Genomic DNA, 19,720 nt, shown 5'->3' on the forward strand with positions numbered 1-19,720 from the left:
TAGTGACAATTTCCTTCCTAATGAAATGCAACTTCTTTCCATTGCTAGAATCCAGAAGTGCTAGCAAAGACAAATATACTGTGCAATTAATTTGGAAACTCAAGGAAAAGAAGTATCAACATAAAAATGAATAAACATGAAGTCTGCATTCAACAAGGACATATATTTCGCATTTGGAAAGACTGTATAGGCAATATTAGCTAGAAGGTTCCCTAGTGCAGTCTTTCAGTGATCATTGATCACTTTAACTACTTGAATTCCTGAACCACAGAAGATGAGAAAGAAGAGATGATTACGTCATTCTCCCTGAATTGCTGTTATTATTTATAAAGCGTAATAGGCAGTGTTGATAATTTATGGGTAATATAAAAATGTTCTAAATGATCAATGACTGTAATCTCGCTTTAATATTACCAAAATAGCAATTTTACAAGATATCTAACTATTACTAAGGTTCTGGAAGTTTTAAAGTACAAGGGATTTTACAGCTAGGGGTGAAGTCTGGCTTAACATACTTGAATTGAAATTAATTGGGAAATTTAATAGCAAAGTATTTTAGTAGTTGCTTGCTGACCTAAGAAACCAATTGCCTTCAATGAGACCAAAAGTAGTCATTACTTTTGTCACCTTTAAAACAATCAAACAAGTATGGGGTTTTGTGTATACTTCAGTTGAGGACAGCTTCTCTGCTGATTTAAATAGACTAGGTTTTTCCCAGTTTCTTCTCATAGGCCCAAATGGGACTGGAAAGGAAAGCAGCTTTTCCAAAGCAAGCAGGGAAACCTGACTTTCTTCTGAAATCTTCCTTGAATTAGAAACATCTGAAGTGTAAAAATTCCAATAATTTCACACACTGACAAACTGTAAGGTTTATAAAAGGCGCAGAGCAGTTGAAGTAGGGCGGCATTTGGCTCTTCTGAGCTACAACTGAGTAGCTCAGAGGAGCTGAAAAGCTATGGGGTCTGCCAAGCTCAGAATTTCCATGGTGAGGAAATTTATCAGGGCACAGCTGGTAGAGGTGTCTTTTTAACTTTCTCTTTCCCCCCCACATCCCCATATGCACACAAAACCTGACTGCAAGTACTGAGCTGGGAGAAGGAAAAGGGGTAGGTAGCACGGAAAAAAATTACAGCAGCTGACAGCAATGCTCTGACCTGCCTCGTGCTCAACGCAACATCAAATCGCTCCTGAGATTCAAGGGTTGCAACCTCCAGTGTCACAGCACCACAATTAACCTTTCAAGATGTGATCAGTGTACTTACTTGTCTTGTTTACAGTCTGACTTAGTAACCTATTCATCCTCTAAATACTTATTTAGATGACTGCTTAAAAGATACATTTCCTCATGTAATAACATTTAGAATTATATTTAGTCAGTAGTCTCAAATTCAACTACTAGCATTTAAATTATGGTTGGAGTGAGGTTTTGGTCATTGTCCAAGTAGAAACAGAGCAAAAATTTCAATTCCTACTCCATGTTGTTGAAAGTGGAAAAAGAAGGTAAAATTAAAACTTTTCTCTGTCTGTGAAGATTTGAGTGAGTGGGGCTTGGGGTTTTTTTCCTTTTTTTTTTTTTTTTTAACCTGCCTGGAGCTTGGTACTGCAATAGCTGTGCTATGTAATGTTTTCTGAAGGATAAACTATTTGTTTTCTTTTCCTCAGATTGTTATAATGGAGGTGCAAGGTTTGAAGTCAGTCGCTCCCAATCGAATTGTCTACTGCACCATGGAAGTGGAAGGGGGCCAGAAGCTTCAGACGGACCAAGCAGAAGCTTCAAGGCCACAGTAAGCCACTCTGCTGCCACTGCATCCAGCATCTCTTTCCTTCCTATCATGGGAGAACCTAACTGAGTATCTTTACAGTTTTTACAATTAGGTTAGCGCTAGGTTATACAAAGTTTTTTCCTGGGTAGTTATCTTAAATTCTTTCTGAAAAATGAAAATGCAAATAATAGTTATTTATGGTGAAGTAAGTACAAAGTGTGAATGCTGTCCAAATAAATGTCATTGCATGTATGTGTGAGGAACAGAGCTAGAGACTGCAGCATTGTGTTCTTACCTGCATCCTCTGAAAATACAAACCTCTCAACAGATGTTAGCCTGAGGTGATTTTATGTATTGTAGGTTAATGTGCAGGTGGCCTTGCAGAGTGTAACTTGTACAATTGGTGGAAAATCAATACTCAGTATTCAATCTTGACAAAGCTTACTCACCTGCTGAGCCTGTTTCATTTTAAATTATAGGATCCACTTCTTTCAATTAATTTTTGAGGGAGACAGTCAGAAAACTGACTTGGAGGGGATAACATCATGCCATCTGTCGTTGAACCAGTCAGAGTGGCAGAGAGGAAGAAAATTAAGTGTGTTTTTTGGTTGATTTGTTTGACCTACACGCTGACTTCAGACACTTTTCTCTCTGTTAAAATGTCATTTGCAATCTTTTGTAGATAACTTTCCAGACAGCGTGTTGGGGTTTTACTGGCACCATAGTGTGCCTTGTGAAAGACAGTTTAAAAATTGCAATTGTTACAGTATCTGAGAAAACATCTTCAGTGGAGTTGGGATGGTAGTTTCTGTTCCATTCAGACCACAAATATGGACTTCTGTTAGGCAAAATTACAAGCACAGAGTTTTATCTGCTTCTTCTGGAGTTGGGAGGAGGAGGAGATTTAATTTGGAGGACTTTCTCCTAGTTGCAGCAAATTTCCTTGGCAAGTAAGTCAGCAGCCCACTCCAGTAACGTATTCAGACAGCTTTGCAGAACTCTAAGTGTGTGGGACAAGATTTAAAATTCACTTGTCGCAGTCCCTGGCTGTGTTCCTCCTCCCAGGCATAGGAATGCTCAGTCTTATAATTTGCATGTAATACATGAGAAACTTCTAAAAGCAACGATAGCGTAAAAGACACACAGATACACGCATTGAAGCAAGGTCATAAGTGGGCATGTAACATCCACTGCTCATTTCTGGACCTGCTGGGGTGTTCTCTGGTGGCTCGGTGTCCCATGAGAGTTGCAAGGCTTTCTCATGGAGGGCGCATCTTCAGGCTGTACATTCTCTTCAAACTCAGAGTTGCTCTCATACTGTTCCCTGCAACGAGTGCCTCCAACCTTTGCCTACTGTCACAGTCAAGGTTCCCATTTCTTCTGATGTCTCTCTTTTTCCTTACCCTTGAACTTGTCAGCCTCTGGTTTAAGTGCTTGATTAACCCCTGGTGTCATTGGTAGGGGTTTTCAAATCTCCCTAAATCAGCTAGGATACACAGATTCTTGAATCTTGGGCATAGTCATTCTCCTTCCAGAAAACAGCTTGTAGATATTAAGGGTTTTGTTTGTCTCTAGCTGTTTCCAGATATGGTGGACAAAACATGGTAGGGATGGTTCATGGTCAGTTCATGGTTTACTTATTACATACTGAGGGCTGTAGGTTAAGGTAAAGATTGTAAAACCAGTCGGAAGGTATCCATTGTGTATAGATACATCTGGTAAAAGTTAATAACAGATTAGTTGATTTTCCTACCTGTCAAAGTAAAAACTTTGTGAAAAGGAAGTTCCGGAATAGATGAAGTCAATACGAGAACAACTGGAGTGTTTCTAGGAAGAGGGGCAATGTTAGGACCTGCTCTGAGCATGTAAACTGATTTAATGGATTTCAGGCTCAATAGGTATGAGTTGATTGAATATGGGAGAAAGGCAGGTTATGGGCTATTCCATGTAAGTGATATTGTATGAACCAAATTCATATGGATTTGTATGGAAAAAATTGTGCATCTTTAGGAAGTGGATGATTGAGAGATGCCCTGAGCCATACATCAGAAGGACAAGAATGGGAGTTACTGGTGCTGTTGACCTGCTATCCTACGAAACAGTGTAACTTGAAGGAGCACGGCTGATAGAGCTCTAAAATCTGTCTAGTTCTTGTGCTCTTCTGAGCTGTACTGTTTTCCATTTCTGCCAAGAGTAATTATGAGACATTGGCATACAGTAGGATTATGAGCATATAGAGACATGTAGTTTGTGAGCATATATAGAGATATAGTTTGAGGCAACCGAGGAGGATATTAAATTAGACAAGCATGAAATTAGCAAATTATGGGCAAACAGTAAAGAAGATGGAGGAAGCTGCTTATGGAATGGGAGATCCTTTATTCCACAGTTTGATTTTTCTGTTAGAGCCAAATCAGGTTTTCTTGACAGTAGCAATATTGCTTTTTTTTGGTTGGTGGTGGAGGGAACTAAGAGGGCTTGCCAGAGTTTAATCAGAAAATTGTGCTGGTGGAAGAGAACCTAGGAAATACTGTTAGAGGCAGGGAGGAGTCCACAGGTTTCAGAAGACTTAGTGTCTCTCTTTTTTCTCTCTCCTATCCCAGCCTGTGTCCAGTCCTTCTAATATTTTTCTTACTTTTATGACCAACACATCCCTTGCCCCATGCAGTCACCTGCCTCCTCATGCCCCCCTGCTTCTTCCTGCATTCGTCACTGTTCTCTGATAGGGACCTGCCAGGGTGATGGAGAGGGCCAGTCACTGGGTAAAGGGTTGGATGTTCTCCTGCAAAGAGGAGGTATGGGAAGAGGTGGAAACAGACATGACTTTCTGCTCCTGTTGATGTTAGTAATGGTACTACTACTGGGAAGAGAGATGCCTGCTTTGCCCCTCAGTCCTTTGGCAGCAATGGGCAAAGTCGCATGTAGAGGCCAGTGACCAGCTGGGCAAGCACAGCCAGTCCACCTCTTTTCCGATACGGAAAAAACAAGGTGTTAGCTGCCTTAGGCTACTGCCTTCTTTGCCTGCTGCTGGAGCTGGCTCCTTATTGGGGTAATTTTCAGTACTGTCATTCTGATATGAAGGAAAATAATCAGTGAGGCTGGAGGAGAAAACACAAAACTCATTGCAAAAAAAAGAAAGAGAATTGAGAAGAACTGTCGTTCAGCTCAACTCTTCAAATCACTAGCAGTAACATTTGCAGTGACAAATCCCAGATAAATGAGAACGTAACTTCAAATTTTATATAGGACATGCAGCTAGAAAAGGGTAGCAAAGCTCTCATACTAAGCGTAGAATGAGACAGTGATGAAAAGTGAATGATTACTACCAGCCTGCTGTGGGAGACTGCTGGCAAGAGCCCCAAATCATGTGCTTGTCACACACATTTTCTGTAGTTGGTTTATGATTTTGAACTGGTAGCTACATCTGTGAGACGAAGCAGTATAAAGAATTATTTATGCCTATTTTTTTAATCTGCGAAACAGCAGTGTGTGCAGTATAATGCTACTATGCAGTCAGAAGTTTCAAAAGCTTTGACGGTGAAAAGGAGAAAACAAGATACTCAGACAAATGCTTCAAAATGGAGTGCAAGCCAGTGTGACCTTAGAGTGGAGATTAATGGAAGCATGAGTCAAGTGGAGACTTAATTCAAGATTTATCCACTATTCCAAAATGCTGAATATTTTCTCAGTTATTTTTATGAATATATATTTAAGTATTCTTCTGAATCCCTGAATGGTTCCATGAGAGTAGTAAGAAAATTAGAAACAATATTCTTTTTTAAGGAGGAAAGACCTAATTAGAGTCCCAGACAAGAGCACAGTTTTATCCTGACAGCTTATCAGTAAGAAATGTTTTCTAGTTTCTTAATACTTTTAACCCCTATCTGCTTTCTCTCTCTATGAATAATAATTTTGTGAGTTTATATTGAAGTGCTTCATTTTCTTCTTTAACAAGCTAAATAAAGCACTTTTTATATCTATGTTACTGAGTAGCTAATGGTCATTCTAAAATGCAAATGCTATAGAACAATATAGCTTAAGTCTTGGACAATTTTACAAACAGATCAGTTATACAGCTTCACATGCAAACCCTATAAAAATTTTATTACTGCCTGTGAAATATTTCTTCATTCCTTCCAACTGTTTCCTGCCTTTTAGCCCTGCTGAAAATCCCTCCAACATAGCCTGTGACCTTTTCTGACAGAGATCAGTAAGCAGAGCCTTCAGTTGTATGAGGCTTTGCATAACTTTGTTGCTGTGACGCCACAGGGGGGTCATCTTGCAAAATCCAGTGCTAATTTCCTTTTTCAAACATTACTGATGTAGCTTAGTTTTTAGTCTTGTGGAGTCTGGTGTCCACATGTTTTCTTATCATTGATTTTATTCTTTCTGATTATCAAATAATGTGGTTTCTTGAAAGTGTCACCTTTTGAATATGTATAATCATGCCTGAAGATAAAAGAAGGGAACATGCTATCTTTTATCGCTACAAGTGACATTCTGTTGTCGCATATTTATGCAATAGAAAAAGACCATATCTTGCGTGATGAGAAAATTTTAATGGTGCCACGAAATTCTTCATGTAAACAAGACAAATAAGATTATTGTATTTTGCTGCCAGTGACTGCATAACCTTATAAAAAGGGCTATTATATATTAGAAGTATGTGAAGAATGCATGATTTAATATCTGACCAGAGGAGGCAGGGAACCTCAGTTAAGACTGCACAAATAAAGTAAATGCTGCTCACGTTATTTTTATTAAATATTCTACCATCATGAATTCCATAAAGTATTTCAAGTATGAGTACTTGTGGATACATAATTAAAGATTACATAGCAAAAATTTTATAGAACAGTTTAAAAAAAAAGAAAAAAAAAAGGCTTGATTTCTAAAATTTAGAACTTCCTTAAACGGCATGGTCGCTCATGAAAAAAAATACTTTTTTAATTGACTGTTTTGAGGATATGGCCTAAGATGACATTTCTGAAGGGAAAAAGGATAGACAACATTTATAACCCGTGACAATCATGTTCCAAGCATCAGCTAGTTTTATTTCTTCATCATAGTCCCTGCAACTTTCTAATTTTTATTTTTGATTAAGGGAAACAAAGAGATGATCATATCTACAACTGTCACTTAACTTGTGGTTGGACGACACAGATGTACAGTATGTAAGGGAAGAGAAGACACACATACTAATTAGAGACTAAACATGGGAAGAAACAAGGGACAGAAACACAAGTGTTTGATCAGATAGGCAGTAATCAAGCTGGTTCGTTGCTGGCAAGCTGACCAACTCTCCTTAGGGTGCAGGGCTTTTTTTCCATTGTTCGGGTGCTTTTTTGTTGAAATGAGTATATTTGCACATGGGATTTTTACGGGGGGGATAATGAGATTGCAGTTTCATAGTGCCTGATCTAACAGTGCTTACTTTGTTGTTCATATGCTTCCTATTATATCTTCTGAGAATAATTCCTCTTTAGGATTTAGTTTCTTGAACAGTCTTTTACTTGATGGATTTCACCTGTTCTTTTGACTTTTACCTCTGGAAGTTTTTACTTACAGATAAGTGCAGTGAAATCCAGTGTTGATCTTACAGAGGATAACAAAGTAGAATTGTTTAGCCTACTTTTGGAATCCAGGCTTATTTTCTTTAAAACATAAATACATTTTATGCAACATTTACAAAAGTGAGGTTGTATGTTAGAGAACCTCTGTGTATTATTAGTAAGATCATTTCAAAGGCTAAGGCCTGAGAGATATAATTATATTGACGTGGACAATGTTGAAAACTTGGTGAAGGTGAGCATGATCCATTAATAAGTATTTTGGACTTTTAGGGAAGCCAGTGGGGTAAGGATCATGACAGGAAACAAAGTGTGTCTGCTTTCATAAACCAGGTTTGATTGAGTCGCATAATGATTATTATCATTTGCGCTAAGATTCATCTTTCTATCTTTAAAGGATAAATTCCATTATGGCTTTCATCTTGTCATATGTCAGTAAGTCTTTCTTTTTTGGATTGTCATGATTGGAGCAATTCACAAAATAGGGTGGAAGAAACTACCTTTCAAAAAATTGGATGCTATGAGCAAATACCTTATATGTCGGTCTGCAATCCAGCTGTGAAGACGAAAAAAGAAATTGCCAGTAGGAAATTATCTGATGTTTTCTTGGTTCTGCAATGGGAAAGATGGAGAAGAAAAAAATACACATTTATCCCAGTCTGTGTTCTGGATTAATGATGGAAGAGTTTCACAAAAGGAATATGGATTCAGCTGAAAATTTACATGACAATTTTATTCAGTTATTCTTGATGCCTGATCAATTGCTTGCTTCTTTGAAGAAAGGAAATAGTACCTAATCACCTAAAATATAAAGAGCAATATGAAATCTACAAGACAAAGATATGAGATTTCTAAAATAAGTAGGTTTCTGTGCTATGTTCTGTCATTCATTACTATTTTATATTGTCTAAGAAATTTTTCACCTCTCTTATTGCAGAGAAATTTGAATTACATACAGGCTCTTAATACTAAAAGAAATTTGAAACTTGACTGGATAATAACCTGAGCAATCTGATTTTAACTGGCCTTGTTCTGAGCATGGTTTGAACTAGATGACCTCCAGAGGTTCCTTCCAGCCTAAATTTTACAATGATTCTATGATTATCTCCAAAAATATTCTCTCGTAAGTCTGTCTACCTAAGGGTATTGTGAAAACCACCACTATTAGAAGGGAATATTCACTTGTCAGATCAAGACAACTGTGTCATGGAAGAAATTGGGATGAGAGAAGGAAGGAGATAATTAAAGTTGGTTGTAATCTCTACTCTATTTGGATAGTTAGCAATAAACATAATTGTTCTGCCACCAGGGCATATATTTTTTTAATTTTCTTCACCCTAATCTTTTTGATTTTCTGGCTAAATCCTGGTGGTTCTCCTTGCTCCTGTGTGCTCAACATGCTAATAATTGACTGAAAGCAACCAGGATTTCTGCCCTGGTTGTGATGTTTGCACTTCTGAAGACTGCGGCTTTGGTGCACCGCCTTCTGCTGAAGCGCTTAGACCCCAGGCAGAAAGCCGGTGTCATGAGGGCTTTATGATTAAAAGGTTCTGTGTTCAGAGTCGGGATATTAACCCTCCTCATCTAGTGTCACTGCTGGAAAAAATAGCTGTTTTGGGGTGACTGTCTTCTTTTAAAATGTATAAAGACGTTTCATGTCTCTTGCAAGGCTGATGATACCAGTTTTATTTCATAGTGCATTTTGGAAACCTTGGGGCATGAAGGTGCATCTCCCACTGTTATCCCTTTCACTATAACAGTCAGGGCTTGGAGAAAGACTGTTTACATGCTGCTTAATGTACATGATATGTCTGTTTCTATTCTCATTCCCACTTGATCCACAGCAAATGTGACTAATATTTTGCAGACAGACATTAAGCGTTCTCTAACATTGTGCTAAAGCATCTACAGATGTGTGATCTAGCTTCATACTGGAAGGCTTTTGTCTATGAATAGTGTGGTGTTGAGCCAAAGCCAATTAAATCCTTCTTAGAAGAAAAATGGTTTGGATCAGGCTAAGCCTCATACTAAGATAGCTACATGGTCTCTGTCTGGGTCAAAGTGAAGGCAAAGGCAGCCTATAAAGTGTTATGTAGAGGGATGGCAGTCTGCCAAAAAAAAGATGGGGTTGGGAAGGACTACCTCAAATTTTACCTCCAGTCTCATTCTGGAATACTCTGGTAGAGTGGATTTGAAATTTGTCATTCACAGTAGTCTGCACCTGCCTCATCTTTGGAAAATTGAATTATTGTTTGTGGGCAATAGTTGACGTGAAAACAGTTCCTTTGGATTCCTCTTAAACTTTAATATGATCAGAATGTCCCATTTTACATTTTCAAAATATACTGTTCTGTATCTTGATTTGAAGAGACCTTTCAAAAATTTGCTTATATTTGTTGTAAGCAATATAATACAGGTACATTCAAAATAGTTACTAAACATTTGACTAGATACAGTGTTTGAATTGGAACAAATTTTATGGTTTCATTTAGTTTTGGTTTGTTCTTCTGGATGAAGAGAAAGGTTGAGGGAAAGGGTTTAAAAGAAAGAAGTTTTTGCTTTTGAGTCCTATTCAGGCTCAGAATACTTTGTACATCTCAAATGGTCATGACGCTCAGAAAACTGTTTTTCACACCACCATGGGCAGACTCTTTGCTGTTGCTGTGTTAGTATGTGCATTGATCCTCTGAGGTGTCGAGAGGTCCAGTACTTTTAGAATACAGAATAGTGCACTGAACAGATGAAGAAAAAAAATTTATAGAGCTTGAAATTTCTTAACAACTAAGTAGCATTTAAGGTATGAGTCTACAGGTTAATGTGCCTAGCTGAAAGCAATACCAGCAGATTGAGAGTAGGAGGACAGCAGAAACAAAGGCAGAATAACATGGACAGCTGATAAAGAATAGTAGGAGTCAGAAAGAGAAGTAAAAGGGGTTTCAGAATAAAAGAGAAGTGCTGTGATACCAGATGGAATACTGAAATTTTCTGATTTGATTCCTGGGTCTTCCCTGATAGATTGTGCAGGCTCAGATAAGTCACTCTATTTTGTGATTTGTTTTCCAATATCTTTAGACTAAGATGACAACATCTATCTGGTTTATCAAAGTACTGTCAGTTTATCAACATTTGTACATTTTGAAGGTTTAAGGTGTCACACAAATGCTACATAACATGAAATAAATAGGATTTGCAACTTTTAACAGTGTTATGATGGATTCATAATTATCTTTTTCAAGGCAAAATCTTCATCCTGACTTGTCTTGGTTGTCTGTATTGAAAGTGAGATGGGAAAGCAAGACTAAGTAATAATTTATTTGTGCTGTTTTATGTTTGTGATGACAATACTTGTCATAAAGCATTCTGTAGTGTTAGAGTGCACTTTTCTCATTTTCAGTGTAGAAAGCATAAATGAGTGTTTTTACTTAGTTACTTATTATGCATAGAACCCCTCTTCTGGTTTTCCTTTCTGGTTTGTATTAGACACTTTTTTATTTTAAAGAAAAACTGTTCACAATTTTGTGGGTTTTTTTACAAGTACTTTTTTCCAGATATTAGTAATGTTTTATGTTTAAAAAGAAATACGTGATTGTGTCTACCTCATTATTAGCTCTGTGATAAATGGTTAGTAATTTTGAGCTCTGTTAATTTCTTTATTTAAAACAGTTATTATTTTTACCAAAAGCAAACCCTGAAAAAAACGCTGTATGATCAGATGATTCTTTTCTTTATTTCATGATAGTCTAGTTGTGTAAAGGGGCTTTACAATATAGCATATCCATCAAAACACTGTATCCTTGCTGTTGCTGAAGTAAGGATCCAATTTGGAGCTTTCAGTTCTTCAGAGCAGAGTTCCAAGAAGGGCTTGCCAATGTTTTGGAACAACCAGCCTAAAAGCCTTTAATTTTGCTGCGGAATCCAGAGGAAAAAAACCAGCCAACCATTCACTCTTTCTGAGTGACTATACTAGATAGTGACTTGATAATGCATTCAGAAATTGAATGCTGGGCTACTTAGTGTATGCAGCATGTGCTAACGCCCAGCTTTTCTATAAGGAAAGTGCTGAAGAGATGGCTTGTTAGTCTGCATTTCAAACTGCTAGCGTGCTGAGTCAAAAGTTCCCATATGGATGGAAATAAATGAAAAATGGTAAAAGAAAAAAAGAAAAAATAAGGGACAGTAGTGTAGACCCTGCTTAGGTGGAATCAAAGGTGTCACTTAAAGGCAATTGCATAACTTTCCATCCTTATGCCAAAATTTCCCTTTTTTCTGTACCTCTTCCTACTATCATCCATCTCTGTAGAACAAAATATTTTTCTCATATCTATATTTTGTAGTTTTAGGAAGATTTTTATGGGAACCTCAGTGTTAAAACCATTACTATTGTAATGTTCCTTCACTAGCTGACAGCCCTGAAAGTATTGATGTGTGCCTCTGTAGTAGGGATTGTAAAACAATGCATCTGTGGTTCTCAGCATGGTTTCTGCATAAAATAGTGGAATCACAGTAATACAGGGAAGAACAGAATCAAGGCATATAAAAGATTAGATGAGGTTAGTGATGAAAGGCCAAGATACTTGGCCAAGCTCATGGTTTAGTTTGCCTAAGCATGGGGCTTGTCTGTGCTTCTGCTGTAAAAGGACATTATGATTTGTTTACAACCTTCTTTATGCATTGCCTTTCAGCTACAATTTAATGTGCTTGTTCTGATGGAGGAAATTATGCTCCCTGTACTTCCATCAAAATAAATGAGTAATTTTCAAATAGAGAAATAAGAACATGTAGATTTATTTTTTTTTCCCAAGAAAAATATTTGCAACCTAAACCACATTATAAGCATTGTAGAAAGGTGCAAACATACAAAGTCTTTCCCTTGTGGTTTCAAACTTGAATTCCACATCCCACTGATGTAATTGAGAATATATAAATAAATATATATTGAATAAAATAATGTTTGTAATGTTGCATATAAGGAATAATCATTACCCTATAAAATCCTTGATGCTGCATAATAAACTTCTGTCAGTTGTGCAGGAACATTTCAACATCCTTTTTCAAAAACTTTCATTAATGGGAGAAGCTGGAGTATTCATATTATTTTGTAAGGTGTGCAAAAGACAGAAAATAAAAATGCCTTTGGGTTGTATGAGACAACTGTTAGCATTAAGGCCATGATTTCTAGTGTGGCATCCTCGTGTCAGGCATTGCCAAACGGATGGATATTTCTGTGCTCATAAGAGAAAAGGAAATGCTTATGATATTTGTCCAATTATTAGTGGAGAAGAACTAGGTCAATTAGGACCAACTAATACTTTCTTTGGGACTCTCAGTAAAAAAGCCAGAATCAGGTAAGTATGAATTTAACTCTATTTTTGTTTGGCTGAATGGAGCCTCCTTGTCAAATTAAAGATTTTTTGTCAGATAACTGTGGCGTAACTTGCACTGCTGGTACAGTGGCTTGCTTGCTCTCTCACATTTTCTCTCTCTCTGTCTGTATATATGCAGTTGTAGTTAGTAATATGCAACACTTCATAAATTCCCCATTCACACAATCCTTCACTAACAACAGAATGTTTGTCAGACCTGGATTTAAGGTGTTTTGAACTAGATTAAAGTATCAAAAAAGTCAAATGTGTCAGGGAGGTGCTGTGAGTCTTATCTGTCTTTTTGTTTCCTGGCCTTTCATCTCACGACTTGCACTGTGAGTATGATTCCTAACCGGAAGATTGTAGATACCTAGTTTTCTACAGTTAAAGAATCTACTATAGATTCTTGAAACAGTTGAGACATGGAGATGTTACGGACACCTGAACATTGTATTTCCCGTCCGGCTCCGAGATGTGCAAAGATCAAGTGCTGGTAAATCTCTTAGACCTGTGGAGCAGTCAGCTACCTAACAAACTGGTTTTGGTGGGTCTTTCTGCTCATTCCAGCTCTGTACTACATCCCCATATGGATAGAGAATAACAAAACTCTTCCAGAAGACCTCTTAAGGTGGTTTAATGAAGAATGAAGAAATCTATTGAGGTAGGTTTATGCAGTAGATTTAAACCAAGAATCAAACCTGGAAAGATGCAAAAGGGGAGGCACCAAGGAGACCAATACACTCTGGTGTTAGTTTCAAAAAGGCAAAAAGGATAAGATTCCCTAATTGCTGAAGAAAATCAAGTCCTGATGGTGCAAAATTCTTTAGACTTGATACTTTGTCAGAAAGAAAATGTTCCAATAAATAGTGCTGATATAAAATCTCTAGATGTTTACTTAGAATAATACATTTTATAACATCAACTCCCATGTAAGAGTGGAGATTTAAGACCTCATAAAAAATGTTTTGACTAACAGAGACCGTGATTAGAGTGGAAAACCTGAGAGAGAAATTTGGTGCCGTTTCCACTATAACAAATGTGTTCAAAAATGAAGTAGAAAAATAAATTTGCCTAGAGTGGGTTCTATGACACAGTGATAAATCTTTACCTGAAATAAACATCCATCTCCTTGCTGGTAGCGGATACTTTTGCAATGAAGGGAAAGCAACTTTGGTAAAGGACTCTGGCAGTAATTATGGTATCAGCCCATGTACTTCTGACAGAAATGTAAATATGGTGAAAAGACTGCAGCTTATGGTTGAAGATGATCAAACATCAGATCATTGCAATTTCTGTAGTAAAGAGAATGAGTGGGTGAAAACAGAAAAATTATATATACAAAAGAAAATGATGTGGCAAAATGAGAGCCTAAAGAGGCAGTAGGGGTTTTTTTGGTGGTTTTTTTTTTAGGCTTGATGTTTTTAGAGGCCTCAAGTATGCTATACAGGCTGCAGCTGACAGTGCAGTGAGACACATTGCAGCATTTAGCATTGAAATTTTTGTTACTTTTGACTACTTTTCTAGCAAGATTTTTAAAAATCCCCAGACAATAATGGGAATTTTTTAACTTAATATGAATACTGCTTGAAAGCCACACTTGTTTTGACAAAAAATTTTGCACTTCCCATCTAGAAACATTCAGCACCAAAATTGTTCACATTAGCAAAAATCATTGGACAGATATTTAGAAATCAACGGCTCCTTCAAATGTGTGGAAGTGGCTGATTTCTGTTTCCGTTGCTTACATATATTTGGTAGTTAAAACATATGCTATTACAAGTATAAAGCATTACATTTAAGAAATTAATTAAGAATTAATAAAGATATACTTTTTGTAAAGAGCAATTTCAGAAATTAGGTGAATTAATTTGCCTGTTCTTCCTTCTCACTCTTCCTTCCACAGTTCAGTATCTCCATAGCAGAGCAAGCTCGAAAGAAATGATCTGCAACATACTTTAACTCAAATGAGATCAAAATGGCACATACGATTTCCTTCTGATTTCGCAGAAAACCAAGTTACAACCTACAGGTTCATCTGCTTCTCTGTATGAAAAGTATAAATCAAGAAAATATTTCACTGTTGTTGCTGCTGAAAGTTAAAATGTAAAGAAAAGTAACTTCATTGAGCGCTCAAATTCTGGAGGCCACATTGTTAGTTCTTATTTAGAAACAGTCAAAAAATGTTCAGTTAAACAACTGAGAAGTTTTTCCATCTTATGAATAATGCAAACAATCCTTTGTATGGTGGTTGACTTTTTTTAATCTGTGAATCAGAAGGACATTTCTGAGAAGTACTCTATTTTCTCCAGGAAAATATCAAGGTGCAACCCCAACCTTAAAACAGAAATAATACAAACTTATCTGGCCTATACCTAGCAGCTTAGCTTTTAAAGTTAAAGAAAATGTTCCACTACAGCTACTCCAATGAGATCAAACAGAAGTGAGAACAGGAAATATTAGTGTTTCAATCGATGTTAATAAATGCATTTGACAGAAGACAAATGTGTTTTGGAAGAAAAATGTTAAATTTTTGAGAAACCCAAGTGGATATAATTATATTAGCACATAAAACCTATAAATTGAAATAAGAAATTACGGTAGTGGTGATCAAGAATTGCATCATGATAATTACTGTTTGGGTGTTGATTCCATGAATTATTAGGTATCCTCCTAACCTATTTTTCACCATTAAACTTAACAGCTCCGTGAACAGACATCTAGTTGTAGAATAAATAGCCAAAAGCATGGAGAAAGTTGCAGTGGAAATAACAAGTGATTCAGTAAATTCCTATTTATTGGCTAGGAAGGCTATATTTATGATCTTGGCATTATATATAGGATTGATGCAATTTACTTGCACAGTTCTTTTGTCACAAATGATGATAGGACAGTAGCTATTCCGAAGTTATTGTTTGCAATTACATTATAGGTAATTTTAAGATGATCTGTACACTGAAAATCTGATATCTCCTTTTAACCTCTCAGATATAGAAGCTGAAAGTGTGATAACCATTTCAATGGAATTTGGTTAAAATGAAGTATTATTCATAAACAGGAAAAATAAACAAATCATTAATTTGTGGAATGGAATATGACCAGGTGTCATAAAAGAAATAGCCAGGGAAAAAAAGGTTGAAAGCTATCAGATCTTGAGCACCAATATAATTTGATTTCAGAACATTAAAGTGTATTTCAAAATAGGCTAGCTTATGTACACCTGCATGCTTTACTCAGTCTACCCCTTGTTTTGGATCACCCTTAATAAATGTTGAGTGAGAGTTAGGTGAAGTTCTGATCAGCAAGGAGCGTGAAGATCAATATGTGAACGTTAAGCTTTAGAAATAGATTCAGACCATTGCTTTTCAGCCCAGGATTTTCACTTACTGCTGCAGATGGAAAAAGGGGTGGGAGAAAGATGTCAGTCAAGGATAGTGATCAGATCTGATGTTAAAGATGATTTCCAGTACTACATTAGTGTCAACAACAGGTGGATGACCCAGTGTTAGTCCCATCCATGTCTGTCGTTGTGCATCTAAATTCTGCCAGGCTCCCTGGGCAAGGCTCACGTGTGCCCCATCCCTCCCTGCTGTGACCTGCAGAAATGGAGCCTGGGTATGTGTCTCCAGAGAAAGCTGTACCGCTTTCTGGGGAGGTCCTAGAGCCAGATGCTGGGGTGCCCAGACCCCAGCACATGCCGTAGTGCATACCTGCTGCTCAGCTTGCAGAAGCTGAGCCGCTGCCAGTGATGCTGTCTTTGTTGAACAGTCTGGGTCTCGTCTCTTCCCTTTAGTCAGCATGACAACTGATCTCTTTTCTTCTGTCTGAGTTAATGATGGCACTAGATCTTTGTAGAGAGGCTTTTGTTTTGTTTTGTTATTTTCATAGGAGTTTCTCTTGATTATTTGGGTGGTCCTATCCATTGTGGTGTGCACAGTTCAAGGCTTCTGGAAGCTCAGGGCACAAATTAACCTGGTGCCCAAGAGAGAGAGTGCAACTAACAAAGTGCTTAGATCATGTTTGCGATTGCAAGGCAGCATTCTTCCTGAATGGTGGGATCGGGGCGGGGGGAAGGCTGACGGTGGGACTATCTCATCTTTTATGAAGATGCTTTCGCCTTGGAAATCACATTTCTGTATTGTGACAAAACCTACCCTTGGGACCACCGCTGGGAAGAGCAGCAGTGCTAGGCATTGTCTTGTCCTGCGACTGCAGCATCTATCATCAGATCACAAAACTGGTTTTCTTCCTCTCAGGAAGGTAATTTCTTGTCAGAGTCCCTGTTTTAGTTACCACTTTAGCTGAGGCTAAGGCTATGTCCACCGCAGACAGAGAGAGCATCTATCTAATCCAGACAAAGCAAAGACAGAATGTAACGTAAGATTTGGTCAATTTTCAATGAACCTCACTTTCCTAGTCTGGCGTGTGTTCAGCCACCAGTAGGACTGGTTTATACAGAACCACCGCTTTCTTAAAACTTTTTGGTTTTGGTTGCATATTACTTTCTAGACTTTGTCTTGAAGTCTGTAACTCATGTTAGTTGAAGGATTTTCTTTTACCTATTAGATCCCTTTGCTGGAAGATTACTACTATATGTTCATTTTACAACAACGGAGAGTCCATGTAAATTAGTCTTGAATGTAAAATGAAAATACTGCTTTTTGTAAATGAGGGCCTCAACGATTTCAGCTTGTGTAATACATCCTTTTATAGAGCATACTCTTAAGGTCACTTATTTTCTTTATTTCTTTAGTTTTTTGCTAATCGTAGTATCTCGAGTAGTGGAAAAAATGAACAGAAACTGGAGCTGCACTTACTTTTTGCATTTTGTTTGTGCCTAGTAGCATAATCAGAATCAGTATCATCAATGCAAGGAGTGCCATGCAATTGTTCAGGAAAATGGAATAGCTTGTTGAAGGAAGTTGCAAGCTAATTCATGTAACTTTCCTTTTTTTGTACCACTGGCTCACAGAGGGGGGGAAAAGACTGACAAACCAAATGTCTTAACTGAAATAAGAGATTAACAACTATAATTTTGTCTGCCTAATTTAGCTTCTTTAAAAGCATGAAGCCTTGTGGCGGTAATTATCTTGCAGAGCTATAGTCACTCTGATAAATAATGTTTTTTTCACATTTTTTGTGGTTTTGTTTACATTTTTCCTACATGCTTATACTAAGTTGTAACATTTCATAAAACATAAGGTTTCCTCCGGTCAAGTCTCTTACTTTCTGCATAATTTGGTCATCTTAAATTAAATATATAATTTTTTTTTTAGAATTGAGACATTATTCTTTGCTGAATTAATTTGACTTGTATGCACAAGACAATGAACATAATATATTTAATAGAAAAAAGATCTCTCTTTTTTTTCTTTCTTGCTTGGTTCTGGTTTTCCCTATGAGGATATAATTTAAGTTCTTTGGTTTTGCCATTAACAAATTTATGATTGATTTTTTAATGACAGAAGTCATACAGAAAAACCCTGATTTGTCTTATCACAGAGAAAAGACAGTTTTTGCATGTAGATTTTTAATCTTGGATGCTCAAAAATGTACCTCCCCTCTCTCTTCTGCCCTTTCCCCCCAAAAGTTTAGAAATTAAGTTCCAGGAGTGCATTACTAAATATTCTCTACAAAAGATTACAGTCCTATCACTCTCAGGCCTGTCCTCTGCCCCAGTTAAATTCTGTTCTTTTATTTATTGCAGATGGGGAACTCAAGGGGATTTCACCACTACTCACCCTCGGCCTGTTGTCAAAGTAAAACTCTTTACAGAAAGCACTGGGGTGCTGGCACTTGAAGATAAAGAACTGGGAAGAGTGAGTATTATGTGTAGAAACAAGAAATGTGTGAGAAATGATGCACAGAAATGCGAGTATTGATAAAACGTGCCATAAAAAGGTATTCAGTACAGCACCTGTTCTGCTGCAGCTGTACCAAACAGTGCTTTTTTCTTTAAGGGTGACTTTTCCCAGTGTTCAAAACATGATACGTTGACTTGGATTACCCTTCAGAAAGTTGCATCGGGGGTCCATGATGCTTCTCTTTGTCTTGTTTAAAACTTTTTTTAATTCCTAGGTGACCTACCAGTGCTTGTAGCTATTCAAATTAGGAGTTGAGAAGAGACAGAGAAGACTTGGCATGCAATAAACACAGCAAATAATTGGGTAAAGGGAAGGAAGGACTTAAGTGGTAGAAGGATGGGAAGGGGAAAGGAGTAATAGAGATAACATGTCAGACCAAAATAAGAATTCTCAGTCTTGTACTGTATGAGCTTCCCTTCCCTTTTCATGTTTTTCTTATCTTGACAGGATCATTTATCCTTCTTAGGCCAAAATCTGGGGCTGGAGAGAGCAATGTATCATAGAAAGAGGAGGGTAGTGTGAACGAGGCAGAGAGGGTCTGCAAATCTCGCCCCCCCATCTCCTGTTGAAATTCTCCCCTCTGACATGTAACGCATGGAGGATAGCTCACGTTTTAACGCTCAGTTCTGCATTCAGAGTCATGGCTGTTTCTCATTCAAGCAAGAACAGCCTGTTGGGAAGAGCAGGATTCTTCCCCACTTTGTGTCCTCCAAGTGCAGGCGGCTACACAAAGACAGATTCTCCCACACGTTGGGTCACTTATTAAGGTCAGGACTGTATCCCCAGTATTACTACTTCTTGCATCCTCTCATGTTCTTCTAGGAGGCCTCCAAGGTCACCTGCTCAAGGATGGCTGAGGTGAAGGAGGGATCTGCGTGGGGAAGGTTTCCAAGTAGGGGTAACTCTCTGGCAGGAGCCAGGCAGGCGTCGTGGCAGATGCAGAGCAGCCACAGGGGTGCAGCTTAGCAGACTGGAGTCAGCAATATCTTGATTCAAAACTACAAAGAGACACTGAAAGGGTGGACTTAGAGGAACTGCATAGTGTTATGAAATGCAGAGAAGTTTCTTCACTCTCCATGCTTGCTCAGTCCTTTCAAAGAAGCAAAAGGAAAGTCAGTGCAAAGGTGCAGGGCAGTGGAGAAGGGACTGTGGCCTTTGTGAAC

The 19,720-nt window shown here is 37.7% G+C and overlaps 1 protein-coding gene across 15 annotated transcripts in view; it reads left to right on the forward strand.

Moving 5' to 3' along the window:
• CADPS2 (calcium dependent secretion activator 2) overlaps positions 1–19,720 on the forward strand; it is a 318,208-nt gene that overhangs the window by 137,616 nt on the left and 160,872 nt on the right. For all 15 annotated transcript variants that reach the window (XM_059817284.1, XM_059817282.1, XM_059817293.1 and 12 more), the window contains 2 exons: positions 1,663–1,784; positions 18,401–18,512. In XM_059817284.1, the coding sequence (XP_059673267.1) occupies positions 1,663–1,784; positions 18,401–18,512 (234 nt within the window). The remainder of the gene's footprint in view (positions 1–1,662; positions 1,785–18,400; positions 18,513–19,720) is intronic.

Source organism: Gavia stellata, chromosome 4 (genome assembly GCF_030936135.1).
Source record: "Gavia stellata isolate bGavSte3 chromosome 4, bGavSte3.hap2, whole genome shotgun sequence".
Taxonomy (NCBI): domain Eukaryota; kingdom Metazoa; phylum Chordata; class Aves; order Gaviiformes; family Gaviidae; genus Gavia; species Gavia stellata.